Genomic DNA, 22,413 nt, shown 5'->3' with positions numbered 1-22,413 from the left:
GCACGTAAATTCAAATGTAGAATATATTGAGAAAGGAACATTTTCATAGCACTACAGAGACCTTCCACTGAAGAGCAAAAATAGTTCTTTCTGAACACAAATTTCCAAATGCGAGCTACATACCAGACAGTAAAGTTTCCTTTTCTCAGTTAATCACGTCAAAATTTTCAACATTATATGTAAGCAAGTACCTCTTATACAATCAGAAAGCAAAAAGATTCATGAATTATTTGGGATCTAAATCTTCTCAGGATTCAGATGGGCTTTTCGGATGTGTTTGACAATGTTAAATTCTGCACCTCGAGCAGCATTACGAGTTCTTCTGTGGGATTTTGATTGTGACAGTCTTAACTTCTGTGTATTCCTGAAGGCCATATTCTCCCCTAGATAAAAGAGAACAGAGAGCAATATTTACGCTGATGCTTTTTATATGAGTTATGTCCCAGATGGGATTTTCAGTGGTGCTGTGCAGTTGGCCAGATGTGCAACAAGGACACTGAACTTATTCAGAAGACGTCTGTGCAGCTAGACTGCTGCTGGAAGCCTTTCGAAAAGCTACAGCAACTGTCTCCCGAGAAAAGTAGGAGAGGGAGCAATTTCCTTTCTGGGCAAAAGAATGATTTTTAATCAATTTAGCGCATTCCGAAACTGAGTTTCTGTGCAGCAGATCAGGCACATGATAGATCTTCACGAGCACGCTCTACAAGTTATTTGCAATGGCTTTCCTCTCATGTCAGTTTTCTCCGGAGTCAAAGAATAGATGCTTCATATCAAGTAAACGGGGGATATAACTAATATAGTGTGGTATCTCCCAGACACGGAAAAAGCCTTAAATCTTACTGACGTGTTATTAGCACGAGTCCACCTGTACATTTTACATGATGAAGCTCGTGTGCCTGGATGTTTGACACCTGACACAAACTATTTAGACATAATTGATTGTTTTATAGAACAAGGGTTTTCTACAGTATAATGTTATCCTGTTCTCACCAACATCTTACTAGACACATGTATGCAAAACAGCTCTCGTGCCGTGGGAAAATGTTTCCTGATTGTCTTAATTTCTGAAGAGGCATTCTGTTAGTACATGACATTCCGTAGTGTAACTCATAATGGTACTATCATTCCAAGAATTATACAGGGATTTTTTTTTGTTGTAACCTTTCACTGAGCTGGAACGTACTGTAAAAACATTGTTGTCACGAGACTTTTAAAATAAAAACTCTTGTTTGAATCAAGGATTTTGAAATGTATTTTAAAAACCCAGCACTAAAAGGGGATTCCACAAAGACACACATCTATATCTTCATACAAATGACACTTTCTATATTTATGCAAAAACTGTAAACTGTAAACACAACGATCAGTTTTTCATATCAGTAGTCTTCAAGCTACTTAAAATGGTCATTTTGAAAAAGTCTATATCTAAGTAATTTTCTTATTTGTGTTCTAGCAGGATTCTTTGCTTGACATTGTCTCTTGCAACACAGAGTTTTTAAATATTATATAGCCTAATTTGACGAAGTCTCAAACTGTGCATCCTAGTTAGGAATATTTAAAGTTGGGGTTTGGAATTTAATTTTGTAGTTCCTGTGCATCGACATATTTAAGAGCATTTACTTACAATTCTCGTCCATTTCCTGACATCTTAAATCCTCCAAAGGGACACTGAGGAGACACTGCACTATAACAGTTAACCCTGGAAGAACAGGAAAATTAGCTTTAACGGTGCCAAACAACTTTTCACTTCTGAAAAATCAGTGGTTTTATGTAGACTGTAAAAAAACATATGGTGATTTCACAAACTGCATCTGAGTAATTTATTTGCAAAAATACACATAGTTCAGTGTTCTGACACTTGTGAAGGGTCTTCAGGTAATGTTATAGTCACATCTTTCTCTGATAGTTATGATAAAACTCCGTCCTAACTAGTGCATAAGCTCTCGAACCAAAGACTAGTCACAGCTCCGTCTTCTGCAGGTACATTCCCAATAGATAAATTCAGGATCACTTCAGCATATTCAGATGACGAATTTGGTGGCCTTCTATGATGAGGTTACAGCATTGATGGATAGGGGAAGAGCAACTGACATTTTCTACCTGGACTTATTCAAAGCATTTGACACTGTCCCACACGACATCCTTGTCTCTAAACTGGAAAGACGTGGTTTTGATGGATGGACCACTCGTTGGATAAGGAATTGGCTGGATGGTCGCACTCAAAGAGTTGTGGTCAACGGTTCAATGTCCACGTGGAGGCCAGTGAGGAGTGGTGTTCCTCAGGGGTCATACTGGGGCCAGTGCTGTTTAACATCTTTGTTGGAGACATGGACAGGTGGATCGAGTGCACCCTCAGCAAATCTGCAGATGACACCAAGTCGTGTGGTGTTGTGGACACGCTGGAGGGAAGGGATGCCATCCAGAGGGACCTTGACAGGCTGGAGAGGTGGGCCTGTGTGAACCTCATGAAGTTCAACAAGGCCAAGTGCAAGGTCCTGCACGTGGGTCAGGGCAATCCCAAGCACAAGGACAGGCTGGGCGGAGAATGGATTGAGAGCAGCCCTGAGGAAGAAGGACTTGGGAGTTCTGGTGGGTGAGAAGAAGCTCAACATGAGCCAGCACCGTGCGCTGGCAGCCCAGAAAGCCAACTGTGTCCTGGGCTGCACCCAGAGCAGCGTGGGCAGCAGGGCAAGGGAGGGGATTCTGCCCCTCTACTCTGCTCTCACAAGACCCCACCTGGAATACTGCGTTCAGCTCCAGAGTCCCCAACACAAGAAAGACATGGAGCTGCTGGAGCGGGTCCAGAGGAGGCCACGAAGATGATCCAAGGGCCAGAGCACCTCTCCTATGAAGAGAGACTGAGAGAGTTGGTGCTGTTCAGCCTGGAGAAGAGAAGGCTCCGGGGTGATCTTATAGCAGCCCTCCAGTACTTAAAGGGGGCTACAGGAAAGCTGGAGAGGGACTTTTTACAAGGGCGTGTAGTGATAGGACAAGGGGCAATGGATTTAAACTGAAAGAGGGGAGATTTAGATTAGATATAAGGAAGAAATTTTTCACTCAGAGGGTGTTGAGGCAGTGGAACAGGTTGCCCAGTGAAGTTGTGGATGCCCCATCCCTGGCAGTGTTCCAGGCCAGGTTGGATGAGGCTTTGGGCAACCTGGTGTAGTGGAGGGTGTCCCTGTCCATGTCAGGGGGTTGGAACTGGATGATCTTTGAGGTCCCTTCCAACCCTAACCATTCTATCATTCTATGATTCTATATATTTAGGAAGCTTTGTTTGGTTCTACTCAATGTTAAACCATAATCTGTAATGTGGTGGAGAACAAAAATACAATAATGAGTAAGAAAGGAGTTTTACAGGGGAATCTGTAGTATGAAGAGTTTTGGCAGGGTGTGCACCCTGCTCCCTGAGAAGCTCTTTTTGTCTTGCGACACTATCAAATCAGATATTCTCTATTTGCATATCTTATAATTTCTGCTGCTGCCAGTCTACTGGTTTCAACAAAAGTGGTTCTGCTCATAGTTAAGGATTCCTAGACAGAACAGCAATCACATAAGAGTAAAAATCAGATTCTGCTTATCTTTTAATCTTTCTTCTATTTAAAGTACATCAACTCCTGGGTCAAAATCGTTAACTCATTTTTAAAAAGTATGTGTTTTCAGGTCACAGGACTTGGGCACACTTTTGTGCTAGTTGCAAGTTCTTTCAGATAAAATGTCAATGAAACACACAGGTTTTGTGTTCAAGTGAAACTGGTTGTTCTCTTTCTGCTGCATTGAGATAACTGTAGTGAAATGCAGGTGTCTGTCAGGGACAGTCATTAGACTCTGCAGTTCCTCTGAGCTTTCACTCCTGTGTCTCTCAGCCTTTGCCTTTCCGGCTCCATGTAGGTTCCCTCTTGTAGCCGTTCTCCCCGATTTGTGTTTCCTTCCTTTTTCAACTTCTTTTTATCAGTCTTTTCCATTACATGTAGATGTTCTTCCCAGGTAAATGGCCACAAAACTTCAGATAATTAATATCTTTAGACAGGACAGAAAACGATCCCTGCAAATTAAGTGTGTGTTGTGCTATCCCCAGATCTTCAATGGAAAGGAAAGTGTCACTCCTACTGTATTTCCTTTTTGTCTCCTTTCCTTTGTAGCAAGTCGATTCCCTTTTCCAGACTAAGTTTACAGGACAATTGTGAAGACTTACAGTAAGTATTTATTTAATAACATACATAAACATGGAAAGGTGAGGGGAAGAGAGGTACAGGAGGATGACATCAATCCACCTCTCTAAAAATGACAAGGAATTGAACTATAAAAATGCATCACTCGAAATGTTGAAATGTCTTTCAATTAATGCCGTTGGCACTCGCAGTTCTGATGGAAGAATCAAAAAAGCCGTTACTTACCACACTGATCCAGCCTGAAGAGCAGCTGCAAATGTCAGCACTTTATCAATGTCTTTGGTAAAAACTGCTGCTGCTAAGCCATAGGTAGTATTATTTGCTCTCTTGATAACTTCATCTATGGTTTTAAACTTCATAATTTGTTGAACAGGTCCAAATATCTGTTTCAGACACAGATAAACGTATGAAGTGGACTAGTATAGCTCACTATTGTAAATAATTTCTATTTTTAAAATTCATTTCTGTCACATGGCCTTATTCCTGAGTTCATTCAGTCAAGAGTGTCCGTCCATCTCAGAACAGAGTTCTAATAAGGACCATAAATCCACATAAATACAAGATTTTTTTGTAGTATGAAGTAAATCAAGATAGCTATCTTAAAACGATTAATAAAACAATAAATAAATACATGAAATAATAGATGATGAAAACAAATACATAAAGATGAAAAGACACCCACCATAAAATCAATTAGTGTGGAGTCACAGTGTTACATATCTATACTGGTTACCAAGGAACTGGTATTTTATTGGTCAGCTCCAGTTTTAGAGTTAAGACATTCAACTTGTCCTTCCCCTGAACTTTCTGTTAGACTTTTATCTCTGCAGACAGCCACACAATGAGGCAACAACCAATTCTGCTTTCTCTGTGAGTGTTATGTGAGATAATCATCCCTCAGGCTTGGCTTTCGCGTCACCCCCACTCTGTGCTCTCAGCCAGAGGTGCCCATGCCCACTACACAGTGCCAAGGCTGTGCAGGGCAGGAGGGCATCACCTCTCAATTCTCACCTTCCCATAGATCACCAGCTTTCCACTTGATTTTCCTGGAAAGTGTTTAGTGTTGGTTTCTAACTAGAGTTACAGGAATGGATTTATATAGATCAGAAAACCACTGAACGTTCCTCCACTGTTCAAGCTGTGAGCTTCAGAACCTGGATATTCCTTAAATTGCCCTGGCTCTCTGAGGTGTCATTATTCAATACACTCCAAATAGTGTACTTGTACTGCTGACCCAAAGGAACCAACAAATCCTTGAAGAAAGAGAACTCTGCAGTTTCCTAACTGCCTCCCAGACCAGCAGAAACAATCCACATTATTTCTCATACAGCTCTCTCCTGTTTCACAGCTCTCTGCTGCTTTATCACTGCCACCTTACTTCGGTCAATAAAAGCTCCTTCAACATTATGTAGACACATCTGCAAACTCATCTGGGTTCAATTACCCTGTGGAGGTAAAACTGCTTTGCTGGAATTGCCACCGACAACACGCCTGTGGAAACACAGTCCAACTAATTTATCGCAAAGTAGCTGCTAGGTGCGCGTCTTGTCCAAACTCTAAGTGGCTCCTTAGGCAGTGCAAAGAGTTCACAAGCTGTGTCTTCAAGGTTTACTTCTCTGTTACAGGTTACTGCAACTCCAATATGTGAGACATGGACAGGACAGGGTGATGTAAACAACCTGAAACTCAGCATTTCTTCTCTACTGCTTGCTTAAGCTGGAGCTTTTGTTGGCTGGCCAACCTCATACTCCTTTCACCTCCACTGAGTTGGTAAATGGACATCAGAAACCAAGAAAAGCATTGTAAATACCACCAGAAAGGAATGACAGATTTACTGAAAGCATTTTTATGTAGCCACTTGACCTTCTAAATGGGTATTTTGTACAGAAATTTAAACTAACAATCTCCAGTGAGAGCACAGAGTGCCAAGAATTTGTTCACCTCTTCTTTGGCGATGCGCATATCATCTGTGACGTTGGAAAAAACCGTGGGCTGGATGAAGTAACCTTTGTTTCCCCATCGACCTCCTCCACATTCCAGTTGGGCTCCTTCTTTTTTCCCACTCTCAATGAGATCCAGGATTTTTTGAAACTGCTCCTGATCGATCTAAATTAAAAGATACTACAGGGATGAAACAGCACACACTGATAACAACTGTTCTTCTAACTCATTAACCAAACCCTAACGATATTGCAGCTTTGTTCAACTGCGTGTGCCGAAGTGGAGGTGCTGGAGAGCCCTGCATAATAGCTCTGCCAATAAAGTGTATATCCTGCAGTACAAGTTCATACGGGAATAAGACTCCAGATGAAAACTAATTTAACAGTGCTCTAATGTGATCCACTGAATCCACAGCATTGTGACAGCACTGCTTTTTAATGTTGCATTTTAGCATTCGTTTAATGGGGAAACTCTTGACATAACTTTTTAACATAAGCAGAAAAAAAATACGAAATGATGTATTTTAATTGTGCAATATTCTAAAACTGAAAGTGATATAATGAAACATCAACACCTTGAAAAAGGAGAAAAAGACACTATTAAATCTTATTTTCTCAAGCTACTCTCTTACAGTAGCACTATTTGAATATAATGTGGATAGAATTTGTAGAATTTAGCAATCTTCAGTGCAGGTGATCGTACTTGCACTTTTACAGCTTGTGCATTGGAGCTTACTCAAAGCATTTCAGTTCTATGTAATTGTTTCCATTCCATCATAAAAGAAACTGTGAAAGAGAGAGAAACCTCACCCTTAAGCCTATGACAGTGGCACAACCAACCATCACTCCAGCTTCTTCCTCCTGGTCGTTCAGACTAAGCACTAGACAACTGTACCTTGTCTTGAAACTAATGCAACAGCTTTAGAAGTACATTAAACTGTGCTGTCGTGTCACAATTATATGGGAAAAGTGTAAAATTACTTACCTGAGGGCCTTGCTGCACACCAGGCAACAGAGGGTTCCCAAGAGTGTACTTCTTTGCTCGTTCAATGCTCCGTCGAACAAATTCATCATAAATAGGCTCTTCCACAAATATTCTAGATCCTGCTGCACAGCACTGTCCCTGGTGGTAGAACAGACCAAGATGTGCCGATTCCACAGCGGTGTCCACTGCAAAGAAACGCAGAGTTCATCAGATCGTAAACTTGAATGGTCGTATCATCAATTCTTTACAAACTTTTGTCTCATCATCTCATTTCCCTTTTTAGCACTTTTGGGTTTTATGGCCCTTTAAAACACAAATATTCATCCATTTACTTATGTCCAACACTACTCTTACCAAGAGAAGCACAGCACACCCAGACAATCCAGCTGTTCTATGTCAAATATTGTTTCAACATTATTTGCCCTATCAGCAGTACGAAGAGGGGTATTCAGCTAGAAAAGTTAATAATCCTAATGGTTCACACCCATTCAAGAGCCAACAATTTTTGATGGCAATCTAACCTAAAACTGTGGTGTGAGCAGAAAACATTTAAAGTTGCTCCTTCATTAAACAGATACAAATAATGTATAGACAAAGAAAAAAAAAGAAGATGGGAATTGAAAAAGTAGTAGATTTGTATAAGAAAAATGCTACTTACAGTCTGCATCTGCAAATATAATGTTAGGACTTTTTCCTCCAAGTTCCAAAGTAACTCTCTTCAGATTGCTCTTGCCTGCTGCTTCTTTAATCAGTTTTCCAACCTAAAAGGTAAGGAGAGGACGCCTTAATCCCAAAAAGGTTATTATGACATCAATAATACTTCTCTGAGTTCCTGAAAACTAAAAATCACTTCTCAGCTGTCTACTATTCCAGTAATTGCAGAAATGAAAAATAAAGTTAAAAAAAAACACTAATTGAAAAGAAGAGTCAGGGTGCAGGTGACTTTGGTCTACCAACCAGGAGTGCTTTCCCTGGACACACTCATTTAACTGCCAAAGATGTCTGGTGCTTTTCTGGTTACCACCACTCTACTTGCTTGTATCTGTAATTGAAAGTGGGCACTGATTTCTGCTCTGCCAGTTACTCCCGTTAGGTTGGAATTCCTCTGTTTTATACATGGCAAAGCCCTTTGATGCACAAAATGTGTGACAGAACAAGCAGCTGTCCGCACTGCCTGCTCAACTCTTCCTTGTTCCAGTTTCTCCCTTAGGAGAGAGGCAAAACCCCCACCCTGCTTCTTTCCATTGATTGCAGAATTAAAGGAGCTGCTTAAAATGGATTGTCCTGGAAAAACGGTGAAGGGCAAACATGCTTGTAGCCCTTGTGCTCGTGGTCTGTAACTGCTGGTGTGTAGCGACCATCAGAGAGCTTCCTTCCTCTGGCAGCTCTCCTGCCTTCATTTCTCGCTGATAACTTACACTGTCAGAAGAGGACAGTCACCAAAACCTACAGATACACCCTCTGGTCCACCTGCCTTTGGAGGGATGTGGGGCTCTGGGAATTGTAGTTGTTAGTGTCCATTGGGAACATCTGTGGGTTATTTCTCAGATGTGGGGGTTTTGGGTTGTTTTCCCATTAGTTGAGAGCTAAAGGTTTCTAACAGTCGGCATCACTCCTGTACCCAGTGTATACTGATCCTTTACACGAGGCAAGGATAGTTATCTTTGGAGTGTATGTCCAAGCAGTTAAGAGACCAGTTGGTAGCTCTTCCACGTGGTGTGCATATAGACAGATAATACAATGTCCTGTGTTAAGGATATAGTCATACAATGCCTGCATTGAGAAATCTTTGATCATATCGCTCACGTTTCTTTAGAGTGACAGGTAGGGAAAATTAAGAGTGACCTTCCTCTCAATTATTAAACTGATATACATTCAGATACACTTCTAATACCACACAGATGATCTTCAGTATCCTTCAAATACCAAAAAGCCATCACCTGACCTAAGTGTGTGCAGAACCAGGAATGAAATTTCTGAAGTACCTTTCTACCATCATGTTGTTATTAAAAAGAATGAAGCACAGACTGTTTCACCATTTGCATTTTTAAAAATAATTATTCTTAAAAAAAGAAGCCAACAAACAGTTATGAAAATGTTTTCTTTTTAAAGAACAGGACTTAAAAATAGCCTTGGTATGCTAGAACTTATTGTCTCTCATGGAGTGCCTTTGTTTGAAGGGCTTTCCTGCAATATAAACATTGTTTAAATATGTTTAAAGTTAACAATAACCAACAAATCATTAAACAGCAGCCAAAAGAAAAAAAAAACTAAAACAGTTACATAAAACAAGTTAGACATTAAATCATTATTGAGAATCAGAGGGGCACATTTCCTGCTTATGTTTTCATGCCTTCATTATAGTACCTCTGTAGAGCCTGTAAAAGCCACTTTGTCTACATCCATGTGGTGAGAAATTGCTGCTCCAGCAGTGGGGCCGAAGCCTGGCACGATGTTCACAACTCCAGGTGGAAATCCTGCCTGAATTGGAAGAGAGAACCTGGTAAATCTGAGGAAGGACAATGACTCGAAGAACGTGTCTCACAGTCTTACTTCCCTTTTCAGTTCTCCAGCCACCTTTTCTCAGTCATACAGTTATTCTCAGCCCTCGAGCCCCAACGTGTTCATTCTCACATGATTTATATCCTCTTTCCCTCACGTGTCTTTTAAACTATTGAATTGGCTCTTTTTTAAAAAAAAAAAAGTGAACATTTTATTTTAGTTCCTTTTACGTGCCATTACCAAGGAATGAATTTATTTTTTCTTTTCTCCTCTGTCAAATATGTAAAGAAAATATTGCTTACTTTCATGTCTTCTTCACTAAAGCTATTTGAGTCATCATCCTGTGTGCTTGCTGACTTTTGCTCATTATCCCTCACACTAGATGGAATTTAATTAATGATCTGGTGACTTACACTGAAATTCTATTAAGAAAAAGGATGGGAGTAGTACTTTAAACTCAATGTCTTTGCTTCTGACTGTGGACGTGGATTGAAAGTAGAAAATGGATAAGATGAGAGCTTACAGCACAGAAGAGGCAAATGGGCCACCAAGAAGTAAAAGTTGACTACCTGAGATAGGCACAGTTCCAGCATCTTGAAGATATTCTATTTAAAGAGGCTTTTCCTTTGGGCCAACTCAAACCTATCGTTTCCCACCAATTCTGTATTAATTGTGTTCCATTCACAGGCAGATAAGTTAATTTCTTCCACCAGCTTGTCAGGCAAACTCCCACAGACTGGTGAGGTGTGACTGGATTTCCTGATGGCTTATGAAGCAGCTATGGGGCCTCAGAGCAAGCATAGAATTAAAAGACCAAAAAAATGCATCTCTTGTGTTATGACTTTAATGAGCCTCTTCTTAGCATTAAAGAGGACTTTGGAGTTACATGCAAAGGTTCCGTTTACATTTGGAAAATGGTGAATTTCAGCTGGTGTCACAACTCCTAAACCTCTATGTCCTGTGTAATGGGCACTAGACAATTACTTTTCTTCAATTAACTTTGCTTCCTTACAGGTTCATGCTCAGACACAGTCTATGCTCACCTCATATTCCAGATTAACATTTGCCCTGGAATTGATGAGACAATGAGGTTCCTTCCTTTGGCTTAGCATTGTGTTTCATACTTAATTTGTAGAGAAAAGTGAGAAGAATATTTTTTATGGCACTAATTCACACTGTCTCACTTTGGGCACTTAATTTCCACGTCTGTATTAGAAGCTCTTCTCTACATATTAGCAAAGGAGTCTTGTGGAGACTATGAAGAAAGACAGTGAGGATTACCAAAAGTAACTATATTTTTTTAAAATGTGGACACTTGAGAAGTAGAGACTGAAATTAGATAATCAGATCATTTCACAACAAGTCTAAAGCAGCTACTGAAGTGATCACTGAGGTTTTAATCACTCAGGGATTTGGGCTCTGACTTTATTTGGGTAATGTGGGTGTAAATTAAAACTCCACTGTGTTTGGGTGAACAAATCTTTAAAGACATTTGTCTTTTTTAAAGATCCACAGTATCTACCAGACAATACATAAAAGACATTTAACAATTCTATACTTGAGCTTCTCATCCAGTTGAACACTGAACGAACGGGTAAAATGAGAATCATCTTGTCTTTTACTGAAAATACTCTGGTGTTACACCAGTCATTATCACTCTGTACATGTTTTAAGTGTGCATACAAAATGGACCACTGGTCCCATTCCCACTTATGAGCCCTCCTTTCAGGAAATCAGAATAGATATTTCATTAGATTCTGAGCAGATCTGAGGTACTTCCACTATAAAGTTGCTTTTTCAGAGAAACATACTTTCTGGTAATTGTTAAAAATTAACAACTCCTCCCCAGTATTATCTAATAGCATTTACCATGTGATGCAATAATAGCAGGACTTTGCTCCTTCCAGATAGCCGTTTAGTTTCTGTGAAATATTAATTCATAACCGGTCAGCACGCTCAGTATGAGTCATAGTTTTGATGCGGAATAACAAAATGTGCCGAGTCATTGCCATTAACACTCTGCACTGGTGATTATTGACCTCTGTGCCGACCAATGTGAGATTACATTTGTTGATTTTATTGGGAAGCAAGATAGTGAAACTATTTAACCGTCCTTTGTGTGTTTGCTGTGTTGGGCACGACGGCCCATAGAACTTTGGGAACACTGGAGAAATGACTGTTCAAAAGCACAAAGTGCGTCCTCCCAGTCTCTGCATGAAGAGAGCTCACGAGTTTGGCAGCAGCTACCAGTTCAATTTTACAGCTCCCTGTTAATGATAAATGCAGCTGGGTGAAAAGTTTGTTCAATTGAAAAATAATAATTAACTGTACAAACGGGTCCTTTTCTGTCATAACTATATTAATAAAGCCATTGCCACCCACCTCTAAGTACTCTGCTCTTGACTCCTTGTTTGCTTTTGACTTTGAAATGTGCTGTGCTTTTGTAATACAAACACGTTTGTCAAGGAATGGGGGGTACTAAACTGCTATTGTGCATTTTTGCGTATGTGAAGTAGGCTGAACAATAGGGATGCTTTTGCCCTGGATTTGCTTCACTGATATACAGTAAGGTAATTTCCATAGTACAAGGCTGGACATGCAATGAGAAGTCCTTGCAGAGGACAGCCTGGCTTATATTACCTCTGCGGCACTTCTGCCGCAGCACACTCTTACATTTCTGAGAGGGGAAAAAAACTGTTGTAGACGACTCACCTCTTTAACTAAGGATCCCATGTGAAGGGCAGTCAGTGGAGTCTGTTCTGCTGGCTTGACAACCACCGTGTTTCCACAACAAAGGGCAGGGGCTACCTTCCAGGCAAACATAATCAACGGGAAGTTCCACTGAAAGACAGAAGAGAAGGTGTATCCTATTTCTAAAACATCACCAAAATGCCTTTGTTTTTTCTATGGTAATAGCGCATATTGTCGACTGGGTGGCAGAACTCTTCGTTGAACTCTTTTCAGAATGAAGATATTTTGACAAAGCAACTGGCAAAGCCATGTCATAGAAAGATCAGTGATTTTGGTATATGTGAATCCAGGGGACCCAAGGTTTTAGTTAAAACCTAAAGAGAACATAATGCACTTCTCTAACAAAGCCTTATAGAAAGTTGCTGGATAGTGGTGAAATTGGGAGTTTTCTTCACTGAAATGTTCACATCCATCATCAATTCAGGTTTCTAAGGGAGACAAGACAGTAACGTGATGCTGCCCCTGCCCTCTTCCCTGGAGGTTTCACCGGCAGCTCTCTGTTGAGGTCAGTGGAGCCATACTGCAGAGCAACGGACTCCTTTGGACCCCAGATTCAGCAGTATGAGGGGCAATGTTGCTGGGGGAAAAATGAGCTGCCCCTTTGAGGCTATTTCTAAAAGTTTTGGAAGCATTGAGATCATGAACCTCAGCAGAAAAGACGCAGCGTGCCTTAATCTTTATGAAAGTGGGGAAAAAGGCAGTTAACAGTTACCTATGACACCAGAAAGGCTTGGAGGAGTATACATGCAACTGTTCTTTATCTTCCTCCTTATCTCATTTCAGACTCACCCCACCCCCAAAAATAACAGGAGCACAAACAACACAAAGTGAGGGATCATGGAATTATCTTCATCATTAAAGTCGAACTGTGTGAGCAGAAGGGAAGTGGTGAGTCAGCAAAAACTGTCGCAGCACTCACAGAGTCCTCAAAGTTTTTGGTTTATGTAAAAACCTCCACCTCAGTGTGTTCACATTTCAATGGAGAGAAAACAAGGACATACTCAGAAGTTGTTAAACATTTTTTAAGGGAAGCCAGTATTTTTACTAACTGCTTATACTTCCAGGATGGAATTTTATTTAAAAGTGGCCATATAGTGTGTTTCTATTTCTTTAGTGTATCTCAATTCTGAGTGCTTTACTTGAAATACCTTGTGCCTGACCTACAAGAGAATCTCAACCAGCAGATTCCCAAGCTCTCCTGGAGGCTGGATCCAAACATATTCCAGTGATGTTCCCTAAATCGATGTGGTGGTCTGAAGAGATAGCAAATCTGCAAGCTCAGCTGAAAGACATCAGGAACCTCTCTGGGATCCACATGTCTGAGTAACCCTCACAGACAAGCTGCCTGTTTCAGAATCTGGAAAGCTGTTGAGCAGGTCAGGTCAGGCTGCTCATACCTACCATGTGCAAAGAGGTGGGTGGATGAGGAGCATATTGTGCACATAAACATTTTCAAAACAACCCACTGAAGCTGTGTAGACCTCACTAGTAAGTTTAAAAGTTAAGTTCCTCAGTGATGTGGATGTTCAGACTCAGGCAGGCCTTTTGAATCTTCACTTAAAGAAAGTGACTTCAAAACTGGGAATTTAGACACTCCTAACAGGAGCTTGGGAACATACAGCTCAGTGTCACTGTGCTTACTGGACACATTCTTTGTGTTGTTACTTGTACCATCAACACGGTGAATGAATCTCAGTTATAAATCAAGATCCAGCTGTCTGGATGCTGGATGTACAGAGCAGAACAGATATTCCGGGGCCTCAAGAGCTTATTGCTTATAGGCTGTAAATATCACCCTCTTCTATTTGTTTATCTCCAATTCTTTCAGTTCCAACAAAACACAATTCTGTCTTTCAAACTAATCCGTCGGTCAATCTTTTGAGATTTATTTTCCCTACATATATAAGGAGGAGAGAGACAAGGCTGGACCAGACTGACTCATCAAACACTCCATGTTGCAGAATTGGATGAGTACTCAGGATGGTCTCTGTCTTTCAGGACCTGAAAGTTTCTGATTGGTAATGCTTCACTTGCACTTGCATAGATAAAATCTGAAAAGCATTTTCATTTGTAACAGGAATATTTGTTTTACATAAATGGCTCCAACTTACAGGAATAATTTGGCCACACACACCAATAGGCTCATGTCTTGTAAAGGTAAAAAGTTTCCATCTAGGGGAAGAAGAAATAAATTAAACATTCAGACAAAGTATTTGTCAGAAAGAGTTAAACCAGAAAGAAGATAAAGTTGGATATCAAACTTAACTGGGTATAACTTTACTTATATTTGCAAAATCTTAACTATGCAAAAAAAGACCACAAAGTACATCTGGATTCAATATCTACTTTCTTCATAGCCCCAAGGTTTGATTCTGCCAGTCAGACTATTTTTGCAGTGATAACTCTGCTTCTCAATATAGTATGCACAGCACACCAATGAGTTCCTCAGGTCTGTTTTTTTAATCACCTTTGTTTTGGAAAGTGTTCTTTTAAAAGCTACTTGCAATCCTAGGTACGTATCAGACATTTTTTTTAATATTAGATCTTAGCTCAAATCAAATCCATTAAGTATAAAATTCTCTTTGATTCAAATAAACATGTTCAGTTAAACCTCGTATAGAGATATACATGATGCAAAGAAGCTGGAAGTATTTATCACTCTAGTTTTCCTTAATTCCTTCTTTATTACCGTTCTTTTCTTTGTCCTTCTGAAAGAAGGCAGCTGTAAACAATGTTTTCATAGAGCTGCTTAACAGGAGAGGGAATGAAATAAAATTTCATGGAATTACATGAAAATAAAAGAATGTTCCCTCATTCCTATCAGTTAGCACTCTTCCTAACACATTATACAACAACAGAAACAAATATTCATTTGTGCTAATCTCAGCTTTATTAAGCAAATACCTGGTTTTCATTACTGTACCATTACATAAACTATATATTGCTATGCAAAAGTATCCTACCAGATTTCTTAGATGTTCATACAGGCTAGAATCTTTTGGTTAATAAATAACACTTTTTAGTGGTGTATAGAACAAAAATTAAATGTGAATAAACGCATCAAATGTTTAAAACGAACACTACCATAAATCTTATATAACCTATATTACGAACTATCTAAAATATTTTCTATTTAAGATGTTTTTTGTGAAAAAACGTTTAGAATAGAAGTTGCACAACTTTTAGAATAAGGAATGTTTTTACAGATCACATTGGCTTAGTTCTGTACTTTTGTTATCTCAAAACTACTCACCCATTGGAATAGTACGCCCATGGATTTTATCAGCCCAGCCTGCAAAGTAGCGTAATGTTTGGACACAGGCACCTAAATCCATTAGGTAGGCATTGGAAAAAAGCTTCCCACCATCAATGGCTTCCATGGTCTGTAGACAACAGCAATTACAAAGTTAATATCAAATATTGATAATGGTTCTCATGCTTGTACTATATCATTTAGCTTTTGTTTGTTAGGTTCAAAAGTTTTCATCTATAGTACAAACAATTCCTTTCTGAAGTATACTTAACATTTGAAAAATTCAAGGTAGAAATTTACAAATGAGAAATTGTCATGATGGTTTATTCATAGTGAGCTACGGAGATTAGGTGATCACAGTACATTTATAATGGTGAGATGTTCTGAAAAAACAATACCATTTCTCCCATCTGAATTATTGGCATTGTTGTGGTTTATCTTAAATATTCTACAAGTGTGAAAAGATCAGCAAAGAGTCTGTGCAAATATTCATTCAACATCTATAACTTTCCAGCTGACCAATTTTGTTCCACCCATGGTACTTTAATGATCCCACAGAGACACCAGCACTAACAGGGTTGATTTCCAGTCAAATCTAGGGAGTGTGATTTGGATTATTTTGATATCTCTAATGTTGGAACATCTAGTTGATGTGCCGATCTAAAACAACGTCAACATCTTCTTGACACTCTCAGAGGTTTTCTTAAGAGTTCCAGCGCAGAGACACTGAAGACCTTCAGCTTTGCGAACAATTCTGTTAGGATACTTCATAGGAAAACCCCAAACTCTAATTTGAAGGTGTAGTCAGATCTTACAAATATTGTTGGGTTTTTCCTAAATTTGTTATTTTGTCTGTCTGAGGCTCTTTAGCCTTTAAGGCTGAGTCTACGTACAGACTGATCCTGCGAGTACAATGTTTGTGTGAGTCTGCAGTTTCAGTTAACTGGACACATTGCAAATATCACACTTGGGAAGAGAACAGAACAAACAGAGAAGCCGGCAGTGCTCGATGGCTTTGAGCAAAAAGGAACCGACGATATGAAATATGTCCTTGGCCGAAACTTATTCTGTTTGGACATGGGAGAAAATTCTTCCCTGGCGTCAAACTTATGGACTTTAAAGCTTTAAGCATCACTACAAAATTCTCAGTGACTCCATCAGTATCCTGCTTTGACTTATTCTTCCAGTAGCCTACATCTAGGGCTGTTGAGTGACTACAGCTTCAGGAGAGGCATCTTATCATCATATGAAACATTGAAATGGAATAATTTTGATCCTGGCAAGATGCACAAACACAGAAAAATGCCTTTGCGATGAGCTTTGGGGGTCTGTTTTGACCTCTAGTGTTTACAAGTCTATTTGCTATTCTATAGGACAATTTCTACAGTCTGGATAAGCTGTAAGTGGAGAAAATCTCTTCATTTTGACAAAGTCTGAAAAGCACTTCATTCAAACGCACCCCATCTAAAAGGGAAAAGTAGTTAATAATGTGAGGAAGGTGTAGGAAATAAAAACAGTCAGTAAAATAGAAAATTGGGAGGCACTCCAGAGAAAACCAGTACTTTCATATCACGAAAACAGCAAGTGGGAACAAAAACTAACTTAATGTTTCAGCTTTCCTGTGGGAAAAAGATGATTTCTCCATCCTCTTTGCCTGTGTAATGCCTTAGGCTGTATTATAAAGAAGCAAAGTCCAGCTCATCCAGTATTTAACTGACAAGGGAGGACACTTTTCCTGTTAAAAACTCTCTTAAAATTTTGCTTCTCAACTCCTACAAATCTGGCGTTGTTAAGGACACAATTTCTATCTAACCAAGTTTTCTCCTGAGAAATTAAGTGCTTTTCAGTCCCTGTCACAGTGACAAGATCCATTGAGAGAAATAACTTGGTTGAAGAAAAGTGTAAATTTGACACTTGCAGACTTTAGAGCTTGAGGAAATAGCCACAGTTGTGTTGAATTTTCATTTTTCCTCTAAAACCCTGTTTGGGACATGTGCAAGTGTCTTCCTACACTACATCCATAAGGATAATATAATGGGCAATAGATTCTTTGCAGGTTTTACGTATTTTGAAGGTTTAAACTTTGTAACATCAACGGTGTGGTCTGTAGCTAACGGCTAAATCAAATTGTGACTCTGTCTGTCTGAGTGATGATTCTGAATGTTGGATTCTGCTCCTGATCTCTTAAATTTTTGATACAGTTGAGCGGCAACCAGAGTTCATCTTCAGGGCAGCGCAAACAATTATCCTGCCTAAATGTTAGTTCCAGAAGGTGCTTGAAATATCAAAGAGGTCATCTTCATGATAGCGTTGTGAGAAATTAGGGACTATGGTATTGTTTATTAAGATTTATGTTAAGCCTAATATAAAGGTTAGAAAAGATAACCGTAATTGCTTACACAACTAAACCAGACACCACCTGCGCAAGCTAAAACTATCTGCAGGAGGATCTAAAGAACTGAGACTCTTGCAAAACAATAGAAGACCATCTAAAGGTAATCAAGGAAGACTTCAAGCCTTCAGCCTCAACGATCACCAGGAGGCAGAAAAAGACCCCCTAAGGACAACTAGAACGTGCGCAGAATATTCCACTTAAGACACGATTGCGGAACTGGAGGACTGATAAAAAGAGACTGTTTTGAATCCGAGGTACGGCAGTTGGCGGAGCGCAGACTCCCCTGTCGTCCAGCGCTGTTTTTGCTCATATTCTACTTGCTACAATTAATAAAATCATAATTGAATTATGATCCGTTGTGGTCCCAATTTATAACAATTCTGGTGCCGTGACTCGGATAAGGAACGGTGGGCATCTGTCCTCCAGGGAGGCGCCCCGCGGTAATCCGCGGCCCCGCGACTGATAGTCTACCTCAACCTTACCGACGAACCTAAATTCTAGAATAATGAGCAAAGGAAAAACCGGTAAAATCCCATAAAATTCTGTGCACGGAAGTCCAGACGAAGACGCAGGACGCGTAAGTATATTGCGGATTTTTTCGCGGGTTTGCCGTCCGGACGGGATTGGGTTACCTGGATTATAACGACTGAGAGGTTCGATATACTGAACCAAGTGAGTGCGGACCCTTAAGTACTGCGTTTCCCATCTCCCGCGAGGGACTGGGCCAGGAACAAGGGGAGCGAGTGAGTGTGTGTTTGGAGATAATCCAGAAGATGGGAGCGAAGGGCAGCAAGCCTTCGACTCCCATGGGGAGGGCCCCCATTGTGCCTAAAAAAACCCCTTTAGCATATATTTTAGACAACTGGAAAAACTTCCCTGGGACTCTAGGGAAGGATAAGCAAAAAATGATAGAATACTGTAGTAAGATATGGGGAGGGAAAGAGATTTCTAAGAGTATCTTTTGGCCGGTATATGGGTCAGAAGAAGATTGGGTAAGACAGCAATTAAACCTCTGGGTTAACAATAAAAAACCCCTTAACCCAGAGGAGAGTCAATATGCAGAGATATGGCTCGAGAAACCAAGAGCCAGATTATACCCACTACATGAAATAAAAACTAAACAAAAAAAAAAAAAAAAAAGGGAAGAGCTAGACGAAACTCTTCTAACCCCCCCTCCTTATGCTCCACCGCCTGCTCCCGTAGCCCCTCCCGAGGTCCCTAGAGCACCCACTCCCCCACCAGAATCAGAACAGGGATCACCCCTGCCTCCGAGACGAGTGACTAGAAGTCAAAAGGGCGCAGTTCAAATGTATCCCTTAAGGGAAATGCCCATGGGGGGACCTCAGCCTGTGATTGGATATATTTTTGTACCCCTAAGCTCGGCAGACCTACGAGATTTTAAAAGGACCGAGATGGGGAACCTAATTGAAGACCCACTCGGAGTGGCAGAGAGATTAGATCAATTTTTAGGACCAAACCTTTATACTTGGGATGAAATGCAGTCTATCCTCGGTCAGTTATTTACGACTGAGGAAAGAGATATGATTAGGCGAGCAGGAATGAGACTGTGGGATGCTCAACATGCCCAGGGACCCCAAGCAGATATTAAATGGCCACTCCAAAGACCTAATTGGGATAATCAGGATCCGGTGCATAGAACTCATATGCAGGACCTGAGAACTATAGTAATTCAGGGAATTAGAGAAGCAGTACCCCGTGGCCAAAATATCAATAAAGCATTTAATGAAATGCAAAAGAAAGATGAAAGCCCTACTGAGTGGCTGGAACGACTGAGGAAAGCCCTTCAGCTGTATTCTGGGGTAAATCCAGACGACCCTTTAGGGCAAGCGCTCCTCAAAACCCAGTTTGTGGCAAAATCATGGGAAGATATTAGAAGAAAAATTGAAAAATTAGAAGACTGGCAAAATAGAGGATTAGATGAATTATTGAGGGAGGCTCAGAAAGTTTATGTAAGAAGGGAAGAGGAAAGTAATAAACGACAAATAAAAATGATGGTAGCAGCGGTCAGAGAGGATCGCAAAGGGCAGACTGGTAAACACAGATCTGCTGGAACAAAACAAGGAAACGTGATAGTAAAAAAAGGAACAGAGATGTTGTTTTACTGTGGAAAGAAGGGACATATAAAGAAGAATTGCAGAGAAAGGATCAAGGATGAGGAAATATTGAAAACGGAATAGGAAAGTCAGGGGCTCTATATTTTAGGGGACCAGAGTCATCATGAGCCCTTGATAAAATTAAAAATAGGTCCCCATAAACAAGAATTCACCTTTTTAGTAGACACTGAAGCTGAAAAATCAACCATTAAGCAAGTACCTGAGGGATGTAAAATTTCCCCTGAAAAGGTACAAGTAATTGGGGCAAAAGGAGAACCCTTTAAAGTAAACAAAATCAAAAATGTAGTATTCGAAACTGAAAATAAATTTGGAATAGGTGAACTCTTGCTCGTCCCTGAAGCAGAATTTAATCTGTTAGGACGAGATTTAATTGTTGAATTGCAATTAGAAATTAAAGTGAAAAATCAAGAGCTAACAGTGTCTGCTTATCCTTTGACCGTGGATGATCAAAAACAAATTAACCCCGATGTCTGGTACTCTCCGGACACAATTAGCAGGCTGGAAATCCCACCAATTAAAATCCAAATTTCCGAACCCCATATACCTGTGAGGGTAAGACAATATCCCATATCCCTAGAAGGATGGAGGGGATTAAAACCGGAAATTGATCGATTGTTAGCACAAGGAATCTTAGAGCCTTGTATGTCACCTCATAATAAACCCATCCTCCCCGTAAAGAAACCGGATGGGTCATATAGAATGGTACAAGACCTGAGAGCTGTAAATCAGCAAACAATCACTAAATTGCCCAAGGTGGGAAAAACAAAATATTTGTTAATAATAGTAAATCATTTAACACGGTGGGTAGAAGCTCACCCTGTAGCACGAGCTACAGCACAAATGGTGGTAAAAATTTTGTTAGAGCACTTGATACCTCAATATGGGATAATCCAGTACATCGATTCTGATCAGGGCACACATTTCACTTCTAAAATAACGGAATTGTTTTGCCAATCGTTAGGTATTTGACGGGAGTACCACACTCCGTGGCATCCACAAAGTTCGGGAAAGGTGGAAAGAATGAATCAAACAATAAAACAACAATTGGCTAAATTAATGATTAAAACTCAAATGCCTTGGACAAAGTGCTTACCTTTGGCACTTTTAAATATAAGAACAAAACCACACAGTGAGACTGGATTATCACCATATGAAATGTTATACAGTATGCCTTATTCCCGAGGAGTGCCCTTGGGAAATAATGTAATTGAAGATGATAATATCCAAAAATATATAATCACTATTGGAAAAAGATTGAAAGAGCTCAGAGAAATTGGAATGATAGCTCAAACACCTTTAGGGTTTGCAATTCACTAAATAAAACCGGGAGATAAAGTTTTGATAAGAGCATGAAAGGGAGAAACCTTATCTCCCCTCGGGGAAGGACCTTTTCTTGTTTTGTTAACTACAGAGATAGCTGTAAGAACTGCTGAGCGTGGATGGACTCATGCCAACCGCATTAAAGGCCCAGTGACGGAACCCCACTGGAAAGTAATCAGTACTCCAGGTGACACCAAGATAACCCTGAAGAGATAACATGATGATAAATACTTTATTTGATTATTTTACCATATTATCTTTTGGAGTGAAGTATGTATTATCGTTTATACTTGCAATAGTTGGTTCTTTGCTTGTTTATTATATATGGAAACATACTAAGTGTGCTAGAGGAAACTGTTAAACTTATGCAGCCTCACAATATTGAATATAGGAAATATTCTGATATAAAAGATACATGCATTTTAAATATACGAATTAGATGTAATGATTTGAACTGCAATTGTTATCCATTTGTTTGTTCCAAGTGTAAGGTATGCCGAGATAAATGGTGGACACACTGTGAATATGAATACCCTCCAATAGGAGTCTGTACACAGTGTTGGAAAATTCAAAGAACTCTCACGGAGTGGAAACTAAAACAATTAGAGTTTGAACAAGCAATCATTCGAGAATCACGGGAGTGGTGGGAAATTTTTGCTAAAGGGATAAACCCTCAATATTATTGTTACCACTCCAATGAACCAGTTCCCTTTGTAACTGAAATCCTGACTATAAAGTGTAGACGGGAAGTACTAACTGTGTCTTGCTTTGTCCCACAAGTTAAAGCTGCAAAGTGGAGCACCCACATAAACAGGCAGAAAATCCAAAGCAGCTATTCTCCTGAAGAATTCCCTTGCTGCCGAGAAGATGGTACACCTCGTGGCTCGAAGCAACCGAGTCGACGGGCGAGGCAGAGGAGGAATAAACTGTGGAGAAAAGAACCAGCGCAATGGGACGCAG

At 40.0% G+C, this 22,413-nt stretch overlaps 1 protein-coding gene across 1 annotated transcript in view; it reads right to left on the bottom strand.

Moving 5' to 3' along the window:
- Positions 1-310: 310 nt before the first annotated feature.
- LOC104370442 (aldehyde dehydrogenase 1A1) overlaps positions 311-22,413 on the bottom strand; it is a 34,480-nt gene continuing 12,377 nt past the window's right edge. The window contains exons 4-13 of the mRNA XM_086630716.1: positions 15,600-15,733; positions 14,462-14,522; positions 12,312-12,440; positions 9,465-9,578; positions 7,756-7,858; positions 7,098-7,282; positions 6,114-6,278; positions 4,398-4,555; positions 1,625-1,699; positions 311-383 (exon numbers count right to left, since the gene is read on the bottom strand). Coding sequence (XP_086486842.1) covers positions 311-383; positions 1,625-1,699; positions 4,398-4,555; positions 6,114-6,278; positions 7,098-7,282; positions 7,756-7,858; positions 9,465-9,578; positions 12,312-12,440; positions 14,462-14,522; positions 15,600-15,733 — 1,197 coding nt within the window. The remainder of the gene's footprint in view (positions 384-1,624; positions 1,700-4,397; positions 4,556-6,113; positions 6,279-7,097; positions 7,283-7,755; positions 7,859-9,464; positions 9,579-12,311; positions 12,441-14,461; positions 14,523-15,599; positions 15,734-22,413) is intronic.

The sequence above is a fragment of the Tauraco erythrolophus genome, unplaced genomic scaffold (genome assembly GCF_009769465.1).
Source record: "Tauraco erythrolophus isolate bTauEry1 unplaced genomic scaffold, bTauEry1.pri scaffold_47_arrow_ctg1, whole genome shotgun sequence".
Lineage (NCBI taxonomy): Eukaryota > Metazoa > Chordata > Aves > Musophagiformes > Musophagidae > Tauraco > Tauraco erythrolophus.
The sequence above is the reverse complement of the archived record's forward strand: the minus strand, read 5'-3'. Positions and strand labels throughout refer to the sequence as shown.